We start from the raw sequence: 17,470 nt of genomic DNA on the forward strand, positions 1-17,470 counted from the left end.
CATTGTGTTCTAAAGTCTTATTTGTAGTAGCAATGTTCTAATTGAATACTAAGTCTGGCAGGCATTATCATTTTCCCCCCCAAGTCTAATATGTCTCCATGTATGTATAATCAGAATGATGAACTAAAAAGAAATTTTGTGATAGGTCAATACAAGCGCAGACACTTGCAATATATTATATATATATATACACACACACACACACCATTTCACCTCTCCTCACACTCTTTTCACTTCCAAACTGCAAGGCACGGATTTCGAATTCTGAACCTTGCAATTGTAATATTTCGTAATATTCAGAATTTCTAATACCTGTATTGCCTCTTCCCCAGAGCTTTTATACCTAAACATTTGTTGAGGTTTTTATCTTTCACTTTGATGTTGATTTCAAAACTCAAATTTCAATGTCACAACAATTTTTCATTAAATTGTTAAACAACTCCGTTTAAAACTGAAAAAAAAATGGACATTTATCAGGCAAAAAATTAGGGCTCCTTTCAGCATACCCTAATGGCAATATACCAAGTTTGACACGATTTCTTGCCAAACGCAACAATTGGAAAGCAAAGTTTATGACAAAGGATTGGAGCACCAATTTTAGGTGTTAAGTTTTGCCTAAAACAGCATTATGGGTGGCTTTCCTATTTTGCCCCTTTGTTGACCAGCTATTGATGGAGAAAGTTTACAAATTTGGTGGCTCAATCAAACAAGGATCAAATTAGCCACATAAATATTGTTCACAGACTAAATTAGCTAAGAACAAAGTTTAAGAATTTTTTTGCTTTAGTGAGATAGTTGAAGGACTATATTGGTCCTTTGCTCTCAAGATTATTTTGGAACTTTAAAGAAGTGAGTCATTTTAGTAAAGATTGCTTGGACATTAAATCCTTAACCTGAGTTATTACTTGCCCTATTAAATCCCAAACTTGAGTTATTACTTACAGCCAAACTATCCATTAAGAAAAGGGCTAATTGCAATTTGCACCCTCAATCTATTACTGATTAGCAATTTGCACCATGAACTATCAATTTTAGCAATTAAGTAACTTATTTACTTAAATTGATCAAAAATCAATTGCTTTTTATTGGTACTTTTGATTGAAAAGACTTTACTACCCCTAAATGAATAAGAGAATTATGAAATCATGGGTAATTTTTTGTTTATTTTCTCCTAAAGCAAATTAGGAGTCCTAAAGATCTTTGATTTGTGGCAATTGTTCAAGATAAGAGACATTACTACTCGATAAGTGCATATGTCAAATGTCAAGTACTTTGACATAAAAAAAAATATTTTTGTTAAGTGAGGTCCGAAAGACAAATATAAATATTAGGATATCCTTCTCATTGTCCCCTCCAACAATTTGACAAAAATTAGTCAAAATTTGAATGCTAATTGAATCAATTTTGTTTTAGCAAAGCTCTATCGTTTACCAGATCTCATTGTGTGCTAAAGTCTTATTTGTAGTAGCAATGTTCTAATTGAATACTAAGTCTGGCAGGCATTATCATTCCCCCCCCCCCCCCCCCCCAAGTCTAATGTCTCCATGTATGTATAATCAGAATGATGAACTAAAAAGAAATTTTGTGATAGGTCAATACAAGCGCAGACACTTGCAATATATTTTATATATATACACACACACACACACCATTCCACCTCTCCTCACACTCTTTTCACTTCCAAACTGCAAGGCACAGATTTCGAATTCTGAACCTTGCAATTGTAATATCTCGTAATATTCAGAATTTCTAATACCTGTATTGCCTCTTCCCCAGAGGTTTTATACCTAAACATTTGTTGAGGTTTTTATCTTTCACTTTGATGTTGATTTCAAAACTCAAATTTCAATGTCACAACAATTTTTCATTAAATTGTTCATCAACTCCGTTTAAAACTGAAAAAAAAATGGACATTTATCAGGCAAAAAATTAGGGCTCCTTCCAGCATACCCTAATGGCAATATACCAAGTTTGACACGATTTCTTGCCAAACGCAACAATTGGAAAGCAAAGTTTATGACAAAGGATTGGAGCACCAATTTTAGGTGTTAAGTTTTGCCTAAAACAGCATTATGGGTGGCTTTCCTATTTTGCCCCTTTGTTGACCAGCAATTGATGGAGAAAGTTTACAAATTTGGTGGCTCAATCAAATAAGGATCAAATTAGCCACATAAATATTGTTCAGAGACTAAATTAGCTAAGATGAAAGTTGAAGAGTTTTTTTGCTTTAGTTAGATAGTTGAAGGACTATATAGGTCCTTTGCTCTCAAGATTGTTTTGGAACTTTAAAGAAGTGAGTCATTTTAGTAAAGATTGCTTGGACATTGAATCCTTAACCTGAGTTATTACTTGCCGTATTAAATCCCAAACTTGAGTTATTACTTACAGCCAAACTATCCATTAAGAAAAGGGCTAATTGCAATTTGCACCCTCAATCTATTGCTGATTAGCAATTTGCACCATGAACTATCAATTTTAGCAATTAACTTATTTACTTAAATTGATCGAAAATCAATTGCTTTTTATTGGTACTTTTGATTGAAAAGACTTTACTACCCCTAAATGAATAAGAGAATTATGAAATCATGGGTAATTTTTTGTTTATTTTCTCCTAAAGCAAATTAGGAGTCCTAAAGATCTTTGATTTGTGGCAATTGTTCAAGATAAGAGACATTACTACTCGATAAGTGCATATGTCAAATGTCAAGTACTTTGACATAAAAAAAAATATTTTTGTTAAGTGAGGTCCGAAAGACAAATATAAATATTAGGATATCCTTCTCATTGTCCCCTCCAACAATTTGACAAAAATTAGTCAAAATTTGAATGCTAATTGAATCAATTTTGTTTTAGCAAAGCTCTATCGTTTACCAGATCTCATTGTGTGCTAAAGTCTTATTTGTAGTAGCAATGTTCTAATTGAATACTAAGTCTGGCAGGCATTATCATTCCCCCCCCCCCCCCCAAGTCTAATGTCTCCATGTATGTATAATCAGAATGATGAACTAAAAAGAAATTTTGTGATAGGTCAATACAAGCGCAGACACTTGCAATATATTTTATATATATACACACACACACACACCATTCCACCTCTCCTCACACTCTTTTCACTTCCAAACTGCAAGGCACAGATTTCGAATTCTGAACCTTGCAATTGTAATATCTCGTAATATTCAGAATTTCTAATACCTGTATTGCCTCTTCCCCAGAGCTTTTATACCTAAACATTTGTTGAGGTTTTTATCTTTCACTTTGATGTTGATTTCAAAACTCAAATTTCAATGTCACAACAATTTTTCATTAAATTGTTCATCAACTCCGTTTAAAACTGAAAAAAAAATGGACATTTATCAGGCAAAAAATTAGGGCTCCTTCCAGCATACCCTAATGGCAATATACCAAGTTTGACACGATTTCTTGCCAAACGCAACAATTGGAAAGCAAAGTTTATGACAAAGGATTGGAGCACCAATTTTAGGTGTTAAGTTTTGCCTAAAACAGCATTATGGGTGGCTTTCCTATTTTGCCCCTTTGTTGACCAGCAATTGATGGAGAAAGTTTACAAATTTGGTGGCTCAATCAAATAAGGATCAAATTAGCCACATAAATATTGTTCAGAGACTAAATTAGCTAAGATGAAAGTTGAAGAGTTTTTTTGCTTTAGTTAGATAGTTGAAGGACTATATAGGTCCTTTGCTCTCAAGATTGTTTTGGAACTTTAAAGAAGTGAGTCATTTTAGTAAAGATTGCTTGGACATTGAATCCTTAACCTGAGTTATTACTTGCCGTATTAAATCCCAAACTTGAGTTATTACTTACAGCCAAACTATCCATTAAGAAAAGGGCTAATTGCAATTTGCACCCTCAATCTATTGCTGATTAGCAATTTGCACCATGAACTATCAATTTTAGCAATTAACTTATTTACTTAAATTGATCGAAAATCAATTGCTTTTTATTGGTACTTTTGATTGAAAAGACTTTACTACCCCTAAATGAATAAGAGAATTATGAAATCATGGGTAATTTTTTGTTATTTTTCTCCTAAAGCAAATTAGGAGTACTAAAGATCTTTGATTTACAAAACAGGGAGAAAGATTCATTGGTTTTCAAATGATTTGAACAATGTGTTAGAATTTGATAGTATAAGGTGCTAAAGTGCTAGGATTGATAGTTTTGGATGCAAACTGCTAATCAGTGATTATTTCATGCAAGCAAATCACAACTCGGAGAGAAATTCTAACATTGTGATGAACTTAAAAAAAAAAATATTCTACAATGGGGCTGATTTTAGTGCCGAATGTGAACTTGGTCAAGCTTGCATTTAGCAATTGCGAGGTTCCCCACTTATATTTATTAATAAAAGTCTTTCGTGCCTGAGAATTTTTTAGAATTAATAAAAAGATATGGAGTTCACATTCATCTAACAGGTTAAAATCATCTATCTAACAGAATATATATATATATATATATATTCCAAAATAAAACCCTAAGGTTACTAGCAGGATAATTTGTTCAAGTGTTGAACTTCGGTTTCTCAAAATAAACCCTAAGGTTACTAGCAGGATAATTTGTTGAAGTGTTGAACTTGGGTTTCTCAAAATATGTATATGGAAGTGGTGACAATCTTTTACTTTGTTTATGGTTATGGACTGTCAAAAAAATACAGATTACTACTAAGTAATATCTCTAATATTAAATTAGATAGTTATTTTCTTTCAATACCCTATAGGCTCCAGACGGGATCCTCTGTCCATTATATCTGTTCATTTTTCCTGTCCAATGCAAAACTACGTAGTTCCACTTACTAATATTGCTGATGTGACACACAACATTGAATGTATATTAAGGGGGTGTTTGGTAAATAGGTGAGATCCTCTGTCCATTATATCTGTCCATTTTTCTTGTACAATACAAAACTACGTAATTCCATTTATAAATGCTGTTGATGTGGCACATAACATTGAATGCATATTTAGGAGGTGTTTGGTAAATGGGTTTCAAACTCAATTCTGGCATGTATGGCCTACTTTATGAATCAACATGATTGCACGTAACTGCAACTCTGACAAATTCAAGGATCTCGTTCTCAAATGCTTCCCTAATCTCATCTGAATCATACGGCGTGAAATTCCAAAGTAAAAGATTATGGGTAAAATTAGGCATAAACAAACATTGTTTATGGATATTATTAAATTTGAAACCTATTTACCAAACTGCTATGGCTTCTATGAACAAGAAAAGAACCCAGATGTGAACTTGGGTTTCTCAAAATATGTATATGGAAGTGGTGACAATCTTTTACTTTGTCTATGGTTATGGACTCTGTCAAACAAATACAGATTACTACTAAGTAATATCTCTAATATTAAATTAGATAGTTATTTTCTTTCAATACCGTATAGGCTATGGCTTCTATGAACAAGAAAAGAACCCAGATGGAAAGTGCTTGATTTATTATGCTTTTCAACTTAATATTTATGCAATAACTTCTTGACAATATTGATGTCTACTTCTTTAGTTTATTACATTTATTCTTCTTTCTTTCTTTTTATTTTTATTTTTATTTTGGTGTTTGTAATAGACAAAGGTTGTTGGGAAAGAAGATGAATTTGAGGCTGCAACAGTGGCTAGAAAGCTATTGGGAAATTGTTGGTAAGATCCTGGAAACTGGGGTTGGGTAACTTCATGTAATTGAATTGCTTTTGGGCTGCTCTTTTGCCCCACAAACTTCAGTTTTTTACTTCCTTTACACGGTGTTACGTCAAATAGGTGACTGACTGAAAATGCCACCCTTGCGAATTTGTTCAATGGTCAGCAGAGTTTCTTGGACTGACACAAAAGTCTCGTTGGTACTTCATTTTCCTTTCTGGTTCTGAAAGTCTTGTTGCTGTTTTGCTTCTACATTTCATAAAACTCTAGCTCTAAAGTAGTTCAGTTCATCATTCTTGCTGCTTGGATTGCTATTTTTAGGAATTTTTATAGAAAAATATTTTGTAGCGATCTGATATACGGGCAGGAAAAAGGTAATTAAGAAACGTGTTCACAAAAAATGTAAAAATTTTTTTTGCAGACAACCATTTTGCAACTAGGGATTAATAGAAGAAACATGACTTTAGATTGTCCCCTCCGAGTCTCCCTTCATTGGGGCGGCCAAATATGTAGCTTGAGGGCAGGCCAGTATGTTATTTTCCTCCAATTTCTAATCGTACATTCAGATTTCAGCATAAAATTGGATGTGATGAGTTAGTCAACAAAATACATCAATGCCTGGAGGTTGTCAAAAGGCAATTCAAACTAAAATTTACTCTTCGAACCCCATGCAGTGGTCCAATGATGTTTAAGAAACTTGCCAATTATGTTGCAGAGTTGTAGATCAAGAAGGGAGAAATTTCCCATGCATCTCCAATAAACGTCGGACAAATTGCTAATGGTCCAATGAACGAAGTAACGGGAAAGATTGTTATAATCACTCTCCTCTAAAGAAAGGGATCATCTAAAAAGCGATTTGTTTTGTCTCTGTTCAGACAAAAATTGACATAGATATTTTGAGATTTGACTTTTTCTTGTAACATAAATGGATACAAAAAGTCGGGTTGTTGAGATCTATTAAGTTATAAATATCTTTTAATTTTCTCTATTTGATTTAAATTTGAACCAAAGGTACAAATTGCTTGACTTTTTCTGTAACATAAATGGATACAAAAAATCGTGTTGTCGAGATCTATTAAGTTGTGAACATCTTTGAATTTACTCTACTTGACTTAAATTTGAACCAAAGGTACAAATCGCTAATGCTCTAATGATATCTCTAATTCCAGCATGCTCGAAGCCAATGCAGTGTCAATCTCTTACTCAAAGAGCTTGTCTCACTTTTCATCCCCATTTCAACATACTGTTCCAGTAGTTTCACGCATTAGTACTCCCCAGAACCTAAACCCTATAACATCCGTTTTTACACCTGCAGACCATAACTAAATTCAAATCCAATTACAGAGCTTATGTCAGTATTGCCCTGACATGCGCTGTTCTTCAAGAATTGATCATGCAATTGTTAGTTGACTAAAAATATATATATATATTAAATCTATATTGCAAAGCAATGTTGTTTTAAAGGTATTGAGCAAAAGTGGAACTATTGCTTCAAGATGAAATACTACAAATACTGAATTAAGGCACTATTATTTCACGAATAAATATTCTGATTCTTATAAATAGTAAGTCAAGATTGACTTCTTGTTTAATAAATGAATGAATATCTTGTACACACTAAATACATTTTTTTCTTTCTTTAGGGAAGGTGGGATTTTTTATATTATTATTATTTAGTGTAAATGGGAGGTTTCGAACTTAGAACCTTTCACTTACATTCGCTCTCCCGTCCCATGCAACCCATCTCTCCTCCCAGGGAAAGTGGGATTGTATGCTTCACAGATGCAATCATTCATATCTCAATACATATAGATACGGGAAAAAAAACTTAACAACATGGTAAAGAAAAAAAAAAGGGATTAAGGAGTCTACTAAACTAATTTAACCACATACCTGTAGGGACAAAACTCTCTTTGCTTGACATTAACTTGGAATGAAGTCTTTTAACAAAATCAAAATGAAAAATTAGCATAACTAGACGTGCATTATTTAGTATATGTGTATTGACGGCGCTTCGATAGAGTTCGCATTTATCAAATGCGAGGTCTAATTCTAAGAATTTTTATTAAAATTTGAATCTTGACAAAGTTCGGATGCACTAAATGCAATGTCTGTTACCATGAAATTTTTTAGGGTAAATGCAGTTTACCCATTGTGGTTTAGCACTTTTTCACATGATTTTCTTGTGATTTGAAAAATTATATATAACCCCCTCATAATTTGGACAAAAGTGTCAACGTCACAGAATTTGCATTCCATAAGGAGTCAACTAAAATGTTAAAAGTACCCCTTTGTAAAGTTGAAAATTATTAATTAACCACAAGGGAGCTATGTATATATTTGAAAACCATAAGAGGCTTTTGTTGTAAACACTAAATCATGAGGGGTTATGTAGTAAAACATAAAATAATAAGGGGTTAAAGTGTCTTGCATATTAAGTTTATATATTTTAGTCATTTCACCCATTTTAGTTTCTAAACAAGAATATTCTCAACATTTCCTTGGCTTTCTTTATAGAGAATCATTTCCGTCACATTAAAACTTTAATCCAAATTATGAAAAAATCACTAAATCAAGGGCGGTACAGTGTATTTTATCCAATCTTTTTTTTTAAATCTGAATTTTAATAGACTTTGCATTTAGTAAATGCGAGTTCTATTTCCGTGCAGTATTTTTAAATTCAAACCTTGACATAGTTCGCGTTTACAAAATGCAAAGTCTACTTCCATGCAGATTTAAAAAAAAAAAATTTTTATTCAATGAATGCAAAGACTTTTGGGCCGAAATACCACAGCAACATGAACCCCTTAGTAGAATATTTTTGAATTTCATCACAAAGTTGGCAATTTCTCCAACTCGATCTTTAACGTTTCCAACCCAATAGGGAAAGATACCAAGACCCAAAATGAAAAGCATATACAAGGAAGCTTCGTAACAGAAACCGTGATCCCATGACTTTTGGTTTCCCATCAAATAACGTCACCTTGAAAACATTCGGATTGACCTATCTTAACAATGATGCCACGGTTGGTCAATGATTGAATTGGATGATTAGCCTCTTTCCTGCATTAATCAATGACCAAGAAGACTTTTGATTTTTCCACAAAAAGGACAGGTGGTTGAAAGATGAGCAGCAGAATTTCGACCTTTTCAACTCCTATCGTAGTAACTTGTGTACATTACGCATAGAAGAGAGTAAGAAGTACGATATTTGTGTTATGAAGTCAAATTTATGATTAATTAATGCAAATAACAGACTATAAGTTATCTCTTTTTTTTTTTCAAGGAAAATTTTTATTAATTGATAGTTTCATTTGTTATGTATTGATAAATACCATTTGGCACCCGTGTTTTAGGGATGTTTCATAAAGTGAATTTTTTTTTTTTTTAGTTAAACACCATCTTCAATAACACTTTAAAATATGTACAAATTTTAGAGAAATACTAAAAAAAAAATACATTCGATAGGGTATCGGTGATAGAGGAGGATAGCGGCGTTGGATAGAAGAGATGGATAGTGGTGGTGGGTGGCAGAAGTTGTCGGCAGTGGGTGGCAAGCGGTGCGGGAGGGAGGAATGGGTGTTTTGAAAAAATGTATTTTTGGGTGTTTTGGACAAATATCAACATATTTTTTTCTACAAACAGAAAATAGTAAGCCTAGTAAGTTTTAAACAAAATTCCCATAAAATACACTATCCAAGACGACCCAAATAGAGTCTGTTTGATAGGATCTTGATAGTTTTGTAATAGAGTTTGATAGTTTTGTAATAGTTTATAATTATCAGAAAAGTAAAGTAATAGCACAAAAATTTTCTATTACATTTCTTAGGATAACTTTATGAGGTCAATTTATCTTATATGTTATAAAGGAGGTCTTCAGAAGGATACTAGTTTAATTTCATAAAAGAAATTATTTAGTCTATGGGATTGGTCGAAATTTGACTTTTTTTCTGGTAAATTTTTACGTCTAAGAGTTATTGTCCTGTAAAACTTTTTGATGTTTCAGAAGAATTTTTTTTTTTTGTTCGGATGATAGTTGAATTAGAGAATGGTCAAGTATTTTTTAGACTCCTTGCTAAGTTTAACCAATTATGTTGTGGGTAAATTACAACAATCCCCCTGTGGTTTCATCTATTGCCACATAACCCTCCTAATGTTTCAAAATATTTACTTCGCCCCCTATAATTTTATGTAAAGTGAAAATTTGATAGAAGATAGTGTATGTAACATCGTTAGTTGAAATATCAATATTGTCCTTACTTAAATGTTAAATCAATCAATGACTTAACAACCTTATTAAAAAGTATAGAGAGATTACATGGATAAATGCAAAATTATTGAGGGATAAAGTGGTATTTATATAAATTATAAGGGAGTTACATGGATATTGAGATTTTATCACACGCACTTTTAAAATACATTTGGTATGAACATCATAATTGATTGTGCATTTCATTCATTTTTCACTTTACATAAAATCACAAGGGAGTTATATGACTATTTTAAAACTTTAAGGGGGGGGGTCATCTAGCATTATATAAAATTACTTGGGAATAATAAGTAATGTACGCTTATTTTCTTTCTTTCTCTTTTCCTTCATTTTTAAGGCACTGTACTTCTTTTCACTCCATTATGTGACATTTTAACTATGTGATGACTCAAAAAGAAGGGAAAAAGACAACACAACCACAAGAAGAAGAGGGAAACATATAAGAATTTGGATTCTCTTATATGGATTGCAATATTCTATTCTTGGCTGAAATCTTAGACAATGCAATTGCACCAAATCACATTTTTAAATTAATGAGAATAATTTATAAGAAGGCCAATGAGTTTTGAGGTCATGTACCCTTTTTTGGCTTCATGAAATGACATAAAGACATAAAATATTTTAGGTGACAAAATTTATCTGTCTATGTATTCACCATTAGCTTTCTCTACTTTGAATCTTCAACTAGCTCATTCTTTCTACCTCCTTTAAACTAATCTTAACTTGTTATAGTACTAATAATGGATAAAGGTCCTAATACCACTGATTTTACAGATGCCACGTGAGTAAGAATTGTTTACTAGTCATGGACTAAAGTAATAACCTTTGTGGTTCAAGGTTGTTTATTATTTTTGGACTTATTCATTATTCTCTAGGTGAAGTTTTACAATGTTAAACAACGTTAAGAGTTTTTTTAATATATATTCATTATATATTTGAATTTGAAATCCAAATTTTGCATATGTGTCGTGTGTCTAAATATAATAGTATATACATTATCAGTATATATAAGGTTTATTCATAAAAATAAGGATAACTCTTTTATATATTGTCAGTGTGTAATTGTTTTTTATACTAGCACAAGTGGCATACATCCAAAGTTGCTAGTATAAAAACTCATTATATTGTCAATGCATAAAAAATTAATCTTAAAATTAATGCAAAAGATCGTTAATTAGGCCTTGGAAATAAACTTAGCATTTAATTGGTTAGAGAATCTATGCTTTTTTTTTTTTTGAAGGAAAGAGAATCTGAGTTTTGGGCGCTTATGACAGTATTGAACAGATGATAAATGGCGGAGTGCTTGGGACCCTTTTTTTTTGAGATGGATAAAATCATTAGCTTTATAAGTATTGGATTGGGATAATATCAGAAACTTCCCCTCATGTTTCTCTTAATATCACCTAGCGCCTCTAAAGTTATAAAAATATCACTTATTTCCCTTACTTTTGTTATTTGTGTAACAAAATTTTGATAAACCTAAACTACCCTTTTGCTCACTAAACAAAAACACTCCTAAGCTACTTTCTTTACTCCAATAAAACCATCATCTAAAAAACAATACACAAAAATGCTGCTGAACTACTTTGTTTACTCCAAGAAAACCATCATCTAAAAAACAATCTCCAGTAATACTACCACGTTACGATGCTATAGTTCATAAAAATATAAATTTGAAAAACAAAAAGGATATTTGCAAAGAAATACATAACACCAATTTAACTTTAAATACTCAAAACCAATTTCTTATGAACCTTACTTTTTTTTTCAATTTCTTCTCAACCCGTGTCCAATCCCTTAAATCGTATTGATCATTATGAAAATCAACTCAAAATAAATAAAAAAAATCATGTTAGCATACTAATCAAACTTAAAAATAGAAGTTTCTAAATTTTTTATTTAGCAATGTTTTAGTCAAGTTTTTAGTAGTTTTATTGGAGTCAAGTTATAGTAGTTAGGAATTGGTAATTTATTAGAACATTTCCTATGGTTATAAGACTTATTTACCGAGTCATCTAGTCTATAAATAGGGATTCTTATTATTGTTGTTAGTTGACAAGAGTGAAAATTTGAGAGGCTGTTATTGTGTGTGATTAGTTGATTTATTTCTCTTCTCCCATCTATATTGGTTTAATGAAATTTATCTCCTATATATATTTTTTTTTGTGAAATGTTTTGGGTTCTACAAATCATGCCCCATTCGATCACAATCACAAAAAGTGAAAAATAAATGAAATTCAATTTACTATAATTTACAAATAAATAATCGCATAGTCATCCAAAAAAATGAGTAAAATAGAATGTTGAAAAAAGGATAAAGAGGAGAAAGCGACTTTTGTTTCTTCTTTTTAAAAATTTTTTAAGCACCATTTTTTTGATATGCAAATTATGTATCAAGTGAGGGTTAATATAGTCTTTTTACAATTGTTAGGGGAGGTAAGTGATATTCTTAAAACTTCAGGGTGCCAAGTGCTATTAGGAGAAATTTTAGGGGAGGTTTTTGATATTATCCTGTATTGGATTTACAGGCTCTACTTGCCTACCTCTTTTGATTCCTTGTGATAAAGAAATATTTTCTTGTAGTTTTAAAAGTGATATATATTATGACTTGCACATCAACAAGTTAGAGACGGCATTGGATGAGTAAAACTTCCTCAATTTAAAAATGGGAAATTGGTCTATATTGAACTAGTGCCAATTTGAACTCATTAAAGTAAACAGCAAAGGTTGGTCAGCATTTTTGGCTTTTGAAACATCTTTATTTGTCAGAATTACAGGCATTTCCAAGTCAAAGTACAGACACTTGTCTATCTATTAATATCAGTATGACATAGATGCATTTTCAAATGGGACCAGCTACAGCCTACAAGTGAGAAACATCCAAACTCAAATTCTGGTGTGAACAAATTTCAAACTACAATATTTGTTCAATCTTGACTGAAGACCAGAGGAGAGTAGGAAGAGTAATGAGAGTGCATCTTCCCAGTTCCAACACAAATTCAATGAGTTTAATAGTCTCTAACTTGCAACATTTTGTACCTGTTTTTATTGCTTTCCCTCCAGTCAGTTTCCAACTTCTTAGAGAATTGATGCTATTGGGTGCCAAAGCCAAGAATTGCCTTTTACTATGGGAATTTGCTTAGGAAAGCCTGCAAAGTTAGCTAATGCTTCTTCTAGCCAGTTTTTAGGTAAGACTATTATGAACTTGATACTCTCCAAGCATGATTACTTCCTTTTTTTTTTTTTTTCCTTTGCGTTTGCCTTTTCTTTGCATGCATTGACGGAGTTAGAGGGGGCATGAAGGGGCAGCTGCCACTTCAAGATTCAGCTAATCTGATTTTTACCTCATATCTTTGACGTCTGCAAAAGTTGTACATGAATACCGGCCAGTCAAATTACTGGTGATTTGTATCAGGGAAGAAGAGCCGCCTGCGTTTATAATTAGCTAGCTTGGTATCGTGTTGCAGCTACTAATTTGAGGACCAATTCAGACTAAATATTGGACATATATTCAGATGGCTTTAAGTTTCTTTCAGTGAATGTAGCTGCAAAGACTGTCTAAGACAGAGCAGTTTTAGCAAGGGTTTTCAAGTTTTCAACTGTTCTACTAGGAGCTTGGACATTGAAATTGATGAGACCCCAGGTTGTCATCACAAAGCAGGATTATATGGAGCTAAAGCTTTTTTATTGTTCTCAGTTTTACAGTTCATCCCTTCACTTATGCCATCGAGATGATATAGTAATTTACTTTGAGCTGCAGTCATATCTGAACGTTAAAGACTCCAGAGAATTGCTTCGCTTCTGTTCAATTATTTACCAGTGTAACTTTCCAGGAGATGAGCAATGGTATCCTGTAAATGTCAACTCATAAAATCAATCACTTGTGATCATGTTAAATACATAATGAGCAACTATTGCATGCTGCGGCAGTCTCTTTTCAGGATAACAGTGCAATTGTACACATTCGATTTGATGATGAAAGTTCTTTCCAATGTTGATGATTCTTGAAATTTGTATAGTCCCCTGTGCAAAGATGTTGATCAGAAGAAGCATAGAGATTATTTTTATGTTTCATTGCTGAAAGTTTTGATTTCAACATGGAGGATGATTATTAGTGTTCATTTGCACTTAATATGATAACATTTTCTTTTCCAGAGACAAAAACAGAACCTGGAAATGTGAAACAGGATTCAACTCCTCCCAACCAGCAAAGTCTTTCAGGCAGTACAAACAGGCCTCTTCAAGTACTGAAACCCGATCCATCTATCTCCAGCAATCTCAAGTCCTATAACTTTAATGATCTCAAGACTGCCACCAAGAACTTCAGGCCGGATAGTATTCTAGGTGAGGGAGGGTTTGGATTTGTCTTTAAGGGATGGATTGATGAGCACACTTTGGCTGCAAGCAGACCAGGAAGTGGGATGGTAGTAGCTGTTAAGAAGCTTAAGACAGAAAGCTTTCAAGGTCACAGGGAATGGCTGGTAAGTTGATTGATTTAAAAGCTTTTTGTAGTGATTCTACTAGAACCCCGTACAGATTTCACACCCTTGAGTTTGGTGTTTTGTCCTTTTACATTGGCAGGCAGAAGTCAACTACTTAGGTCAGCTTCACCATCAAAACTTAGTGAAGCTTATAGGGTATTGCTCAGAATCAGACAAGAGACTTCTAGTCTATGAGTTCATGCCTAGGGGAAGTTTGGAAAATCATCTGTTTAGAAGTAAGTATTCTCCCCTCGTAGACACTGTCTCTTTCATTATGTATTTCACCAGCTTTGGTTGTCATCTGTCTCAAACTTATCTTCAGATTTTATGTTGGAATTTAGAGTATAAACTAAGGAACAACACTTGTACTTAGTGCTGCTGCAAAAAAAAAAAAGGCTTGTAATAAAATCTTGAGCTCTCTATCGATGGAGCATACAGAAAGCAAACCAACATAATTTCTGCTAACAAATCTCCTAATAAATCTCAACAAAAGATACTTGTAATTCAAAATAGTTTAAATCAATAGACACTAGATGTGATACTACCCCTAACAAGAAGATTTATTCAACAATAAATTCATTTATCCTAGTACTGAAAATCTGCAGTGAAGTTGCATAATTCCAACATTTTACATCTACTTTAAGTTCAATTACGACTGACTTTAAATTGAAGTCTTGGTCGGAGTGTGTATTTCCTTCACTTTTTGGTCTTTAAATTCACTTTTGCCTGCTTGATAGGGATTTCTTTTGCTCTTTCGTTTGCTCCGCATGTCGAATGTAACTTTGAAAGGATTATATCTGCTTGATGTCAATAAGTCCTTTACTATTTAGATTGAAGATGACTAGTTTTGGATTTCCATCTCATCAAATAGTTGTACCAACCAACATGTCATTTCAACCATCTCCATAGTCTCTATATGATTCATTATTCATAAACCAAAAGATATATCATCTGGATGAGAAATTCTCTTTTTGCAGAAGGAGTTCAACTTATGGCTTGGGCAACTCGGATGAAAATTGCAGTGGATGTCGCACGAGGGTTGTCCTACTTGCATAGTTTATGCGCCAATGTCATCTACCGTGATATGAAGGCTTCGAACATTCTACTTGACTCAGTAAGTTATTCGATTCCAGTTTGATCTCAGGTAAAATGTAGCATAACATTTTATACACCAAATCAAGGTAAAATGACTCAGCGGCCTAACTTCTGCAGGACTTCACTGCAAAACTTTCAGATTTTGGCCTTGCAAGGGATGGTCCAAGTGGAGATAGAACTCATGTCTCAACTAGAGTGATGGGAACTCGGGGATATGCTGCACCAGAATACGTAGCAACAGGTTTCTTCTGCATTTTACCTTACTGTTTTTTGAATGTAAACAATCATTTTTCAATTTTGATATATTATGTCTCCTGAGTCCTACCATTATAACCTTACCAAACATGTTGCATCAGTGTGAAGATTGTATGTTTAACAACATTAAAATAAGAGAAAATTTTGGCCATAAAGATCAGATCATTGTTTTTTAAGCGTATAAGAACTATATATGTTGGATGTTCATGGCTTTGTTCTTTTATAAGTGGTCAAGACAAGTGGATATGCAAGACTGACTTCTGAACTGAAGAAACCATTCATTCAAAAGAGCCAACGAAAAGGAAAGGGGAAAAAAAATCCCTCAAGCAAGCGTGTAGTTACACTATCCTCATGCACAACTGAATTTAACTCAAACTATCTCAGAATCTCTGGCATCTTTTATATACCGATTTTCTTTTATCAGAAGCGATGTCTGCCTGCCTAGGCTAAACATATCTTGTCAATTTGCTTTGTCAACCAATACTTCAGTGACAGATGTGGATTGAATTTTATTGATGTCCTGAACAACACAGGTCACTTGACACCAAAGAGTGATGTGTACAGCTTTGGAGTGGTGCTGCTAGAGTTGTTAACAGGAAAAAGAGCGATGGGAGATGAAAACATTGGAGGTAATGATGAAACTTTGGTAGATTGGGCAATTCCATTCCTTGGTGATAGCAGGCGAGTTACACGAATCATGGACACAAGGTTAGGGGGTCAATACAACAAGAAAGCTGCCCAAGCTGCTGCGGGTGTTGCATTACAGTGTCTCCACATAGATCCTAAGCTCAGACCAGCAATGCCAGAGGTTCTAACCAACCTGGAAGTGCTTCTCACAGCCAAGGATAGTCCTAGGCTTCCACTCCAATCCAAGCTTGACACCAATGTTACTTTGGCCGAGAAATCTACTCATCCTCAGAAGAATGCAAGAGCAAGCTCACACCCACGATAACTTATGCACAAATCCCGTATAATTTGAGATTCTCTAGCATAACAGCAAGGCTTCTTGAAATGCAAAAAGGGTTTGAGAGGAAAATGCACAAGGGAAAGAAAAAATGAAAGAGAGCGTAATTGCTATTTCTTGTATTTTAGCAAGCACTGTTACCTGATATTGGTATTTTCCCAGCTGTTGAGTGTATAAATTGTTAGAACATGTAAATGAATGCTGACCGACCTCCGCGGTTTTGCCATTTTTTGTACTCTTCGTTTCTTTTGCTGTTGGATTTGCTCGTTGAAAGCACATTTGTGTAAATATTATGCCAGACAGAGTAAACATTTTTCAGATTGAGGCGTTAGTTACTATTTTCTGAAAAAAATGTGATGGTTAGAAGTAGAATATAATTGCCCATTTTTGACATGAAGTGAAGAAAATAAACAGAACTTGGTCTTCTGTTTGATATGCTCTTGTTTACAGAGGTAAGGTAGATGCACTAGTTAACTGCAATTTGGTATGTGAACTAGTCACAAATCACAACCATATTCACTTTTGACTACTATGTATAACTATAAGGCATCATTCGCAGAGGGGCAAGCAAACTATGCCATTCATACAAATACAGTTTTCTAAAGCTAAGACAATAATGTCAAATCATCAGCTAATAGCTGCAAGACCTAAGCATGCATCTAGACTGGCAATCACATACATTTGAATCCTCGATACAACAAAGATCCATTCACAAATATATTGGATTGGCCATTAACCTTGCATTGGTAG

At 33.4% G+C, this 17,470-nt stretch overlaps 1 protein-coding gene across 1 annotated transcript; it reads left to right on the forward strand.

The window, feature by feature from the left end:
• The first annotated feature begins 12,767 nt into the window (after positions 1-12,767).
• Positions 12,768-17,038, forward strand: LOC113724730 (probable serine/threonine-protein kinase PBL3). The gene is made up of 6 exons (XM_072073734.1): positions 12,768-13,113; positions 14,081-14,406; positions 14,507-14,642; positions 15,384-15,520; positions 15,619-15,742; positions 16,290-17,038. Exons 1-6 carry the CDS (start codon positions 13,053-13,055, stop codon positions 16,706-16,708), a joined length of 1,203 nt encoding a protein of 400 aa, XP_071929835.1. The 5' UTR covers positions 12,768-13,052; the 3' UTR covers positions 16,709-17,038.
• The last annotated feature ends 432 nt before the right edge of the window (positions 17,039-17,470 follow it).

The sequence above is a fragment of the Coffea arabica genome, chromosome 1c (genome assembly GCF_036785885.1).
Source record: "Coffea arabica cultivar ET-39 chromosome 1c, Coffea Arabica ET-39 HiFi, whole genome shotgun sequence".
Taxonomy (NCBI): Eukaryota; Viridiplantae; Streptophyta; class Magnoliopsida; order Gentianales; family Rubiaceae; genus Coffea; species Coffea arabica.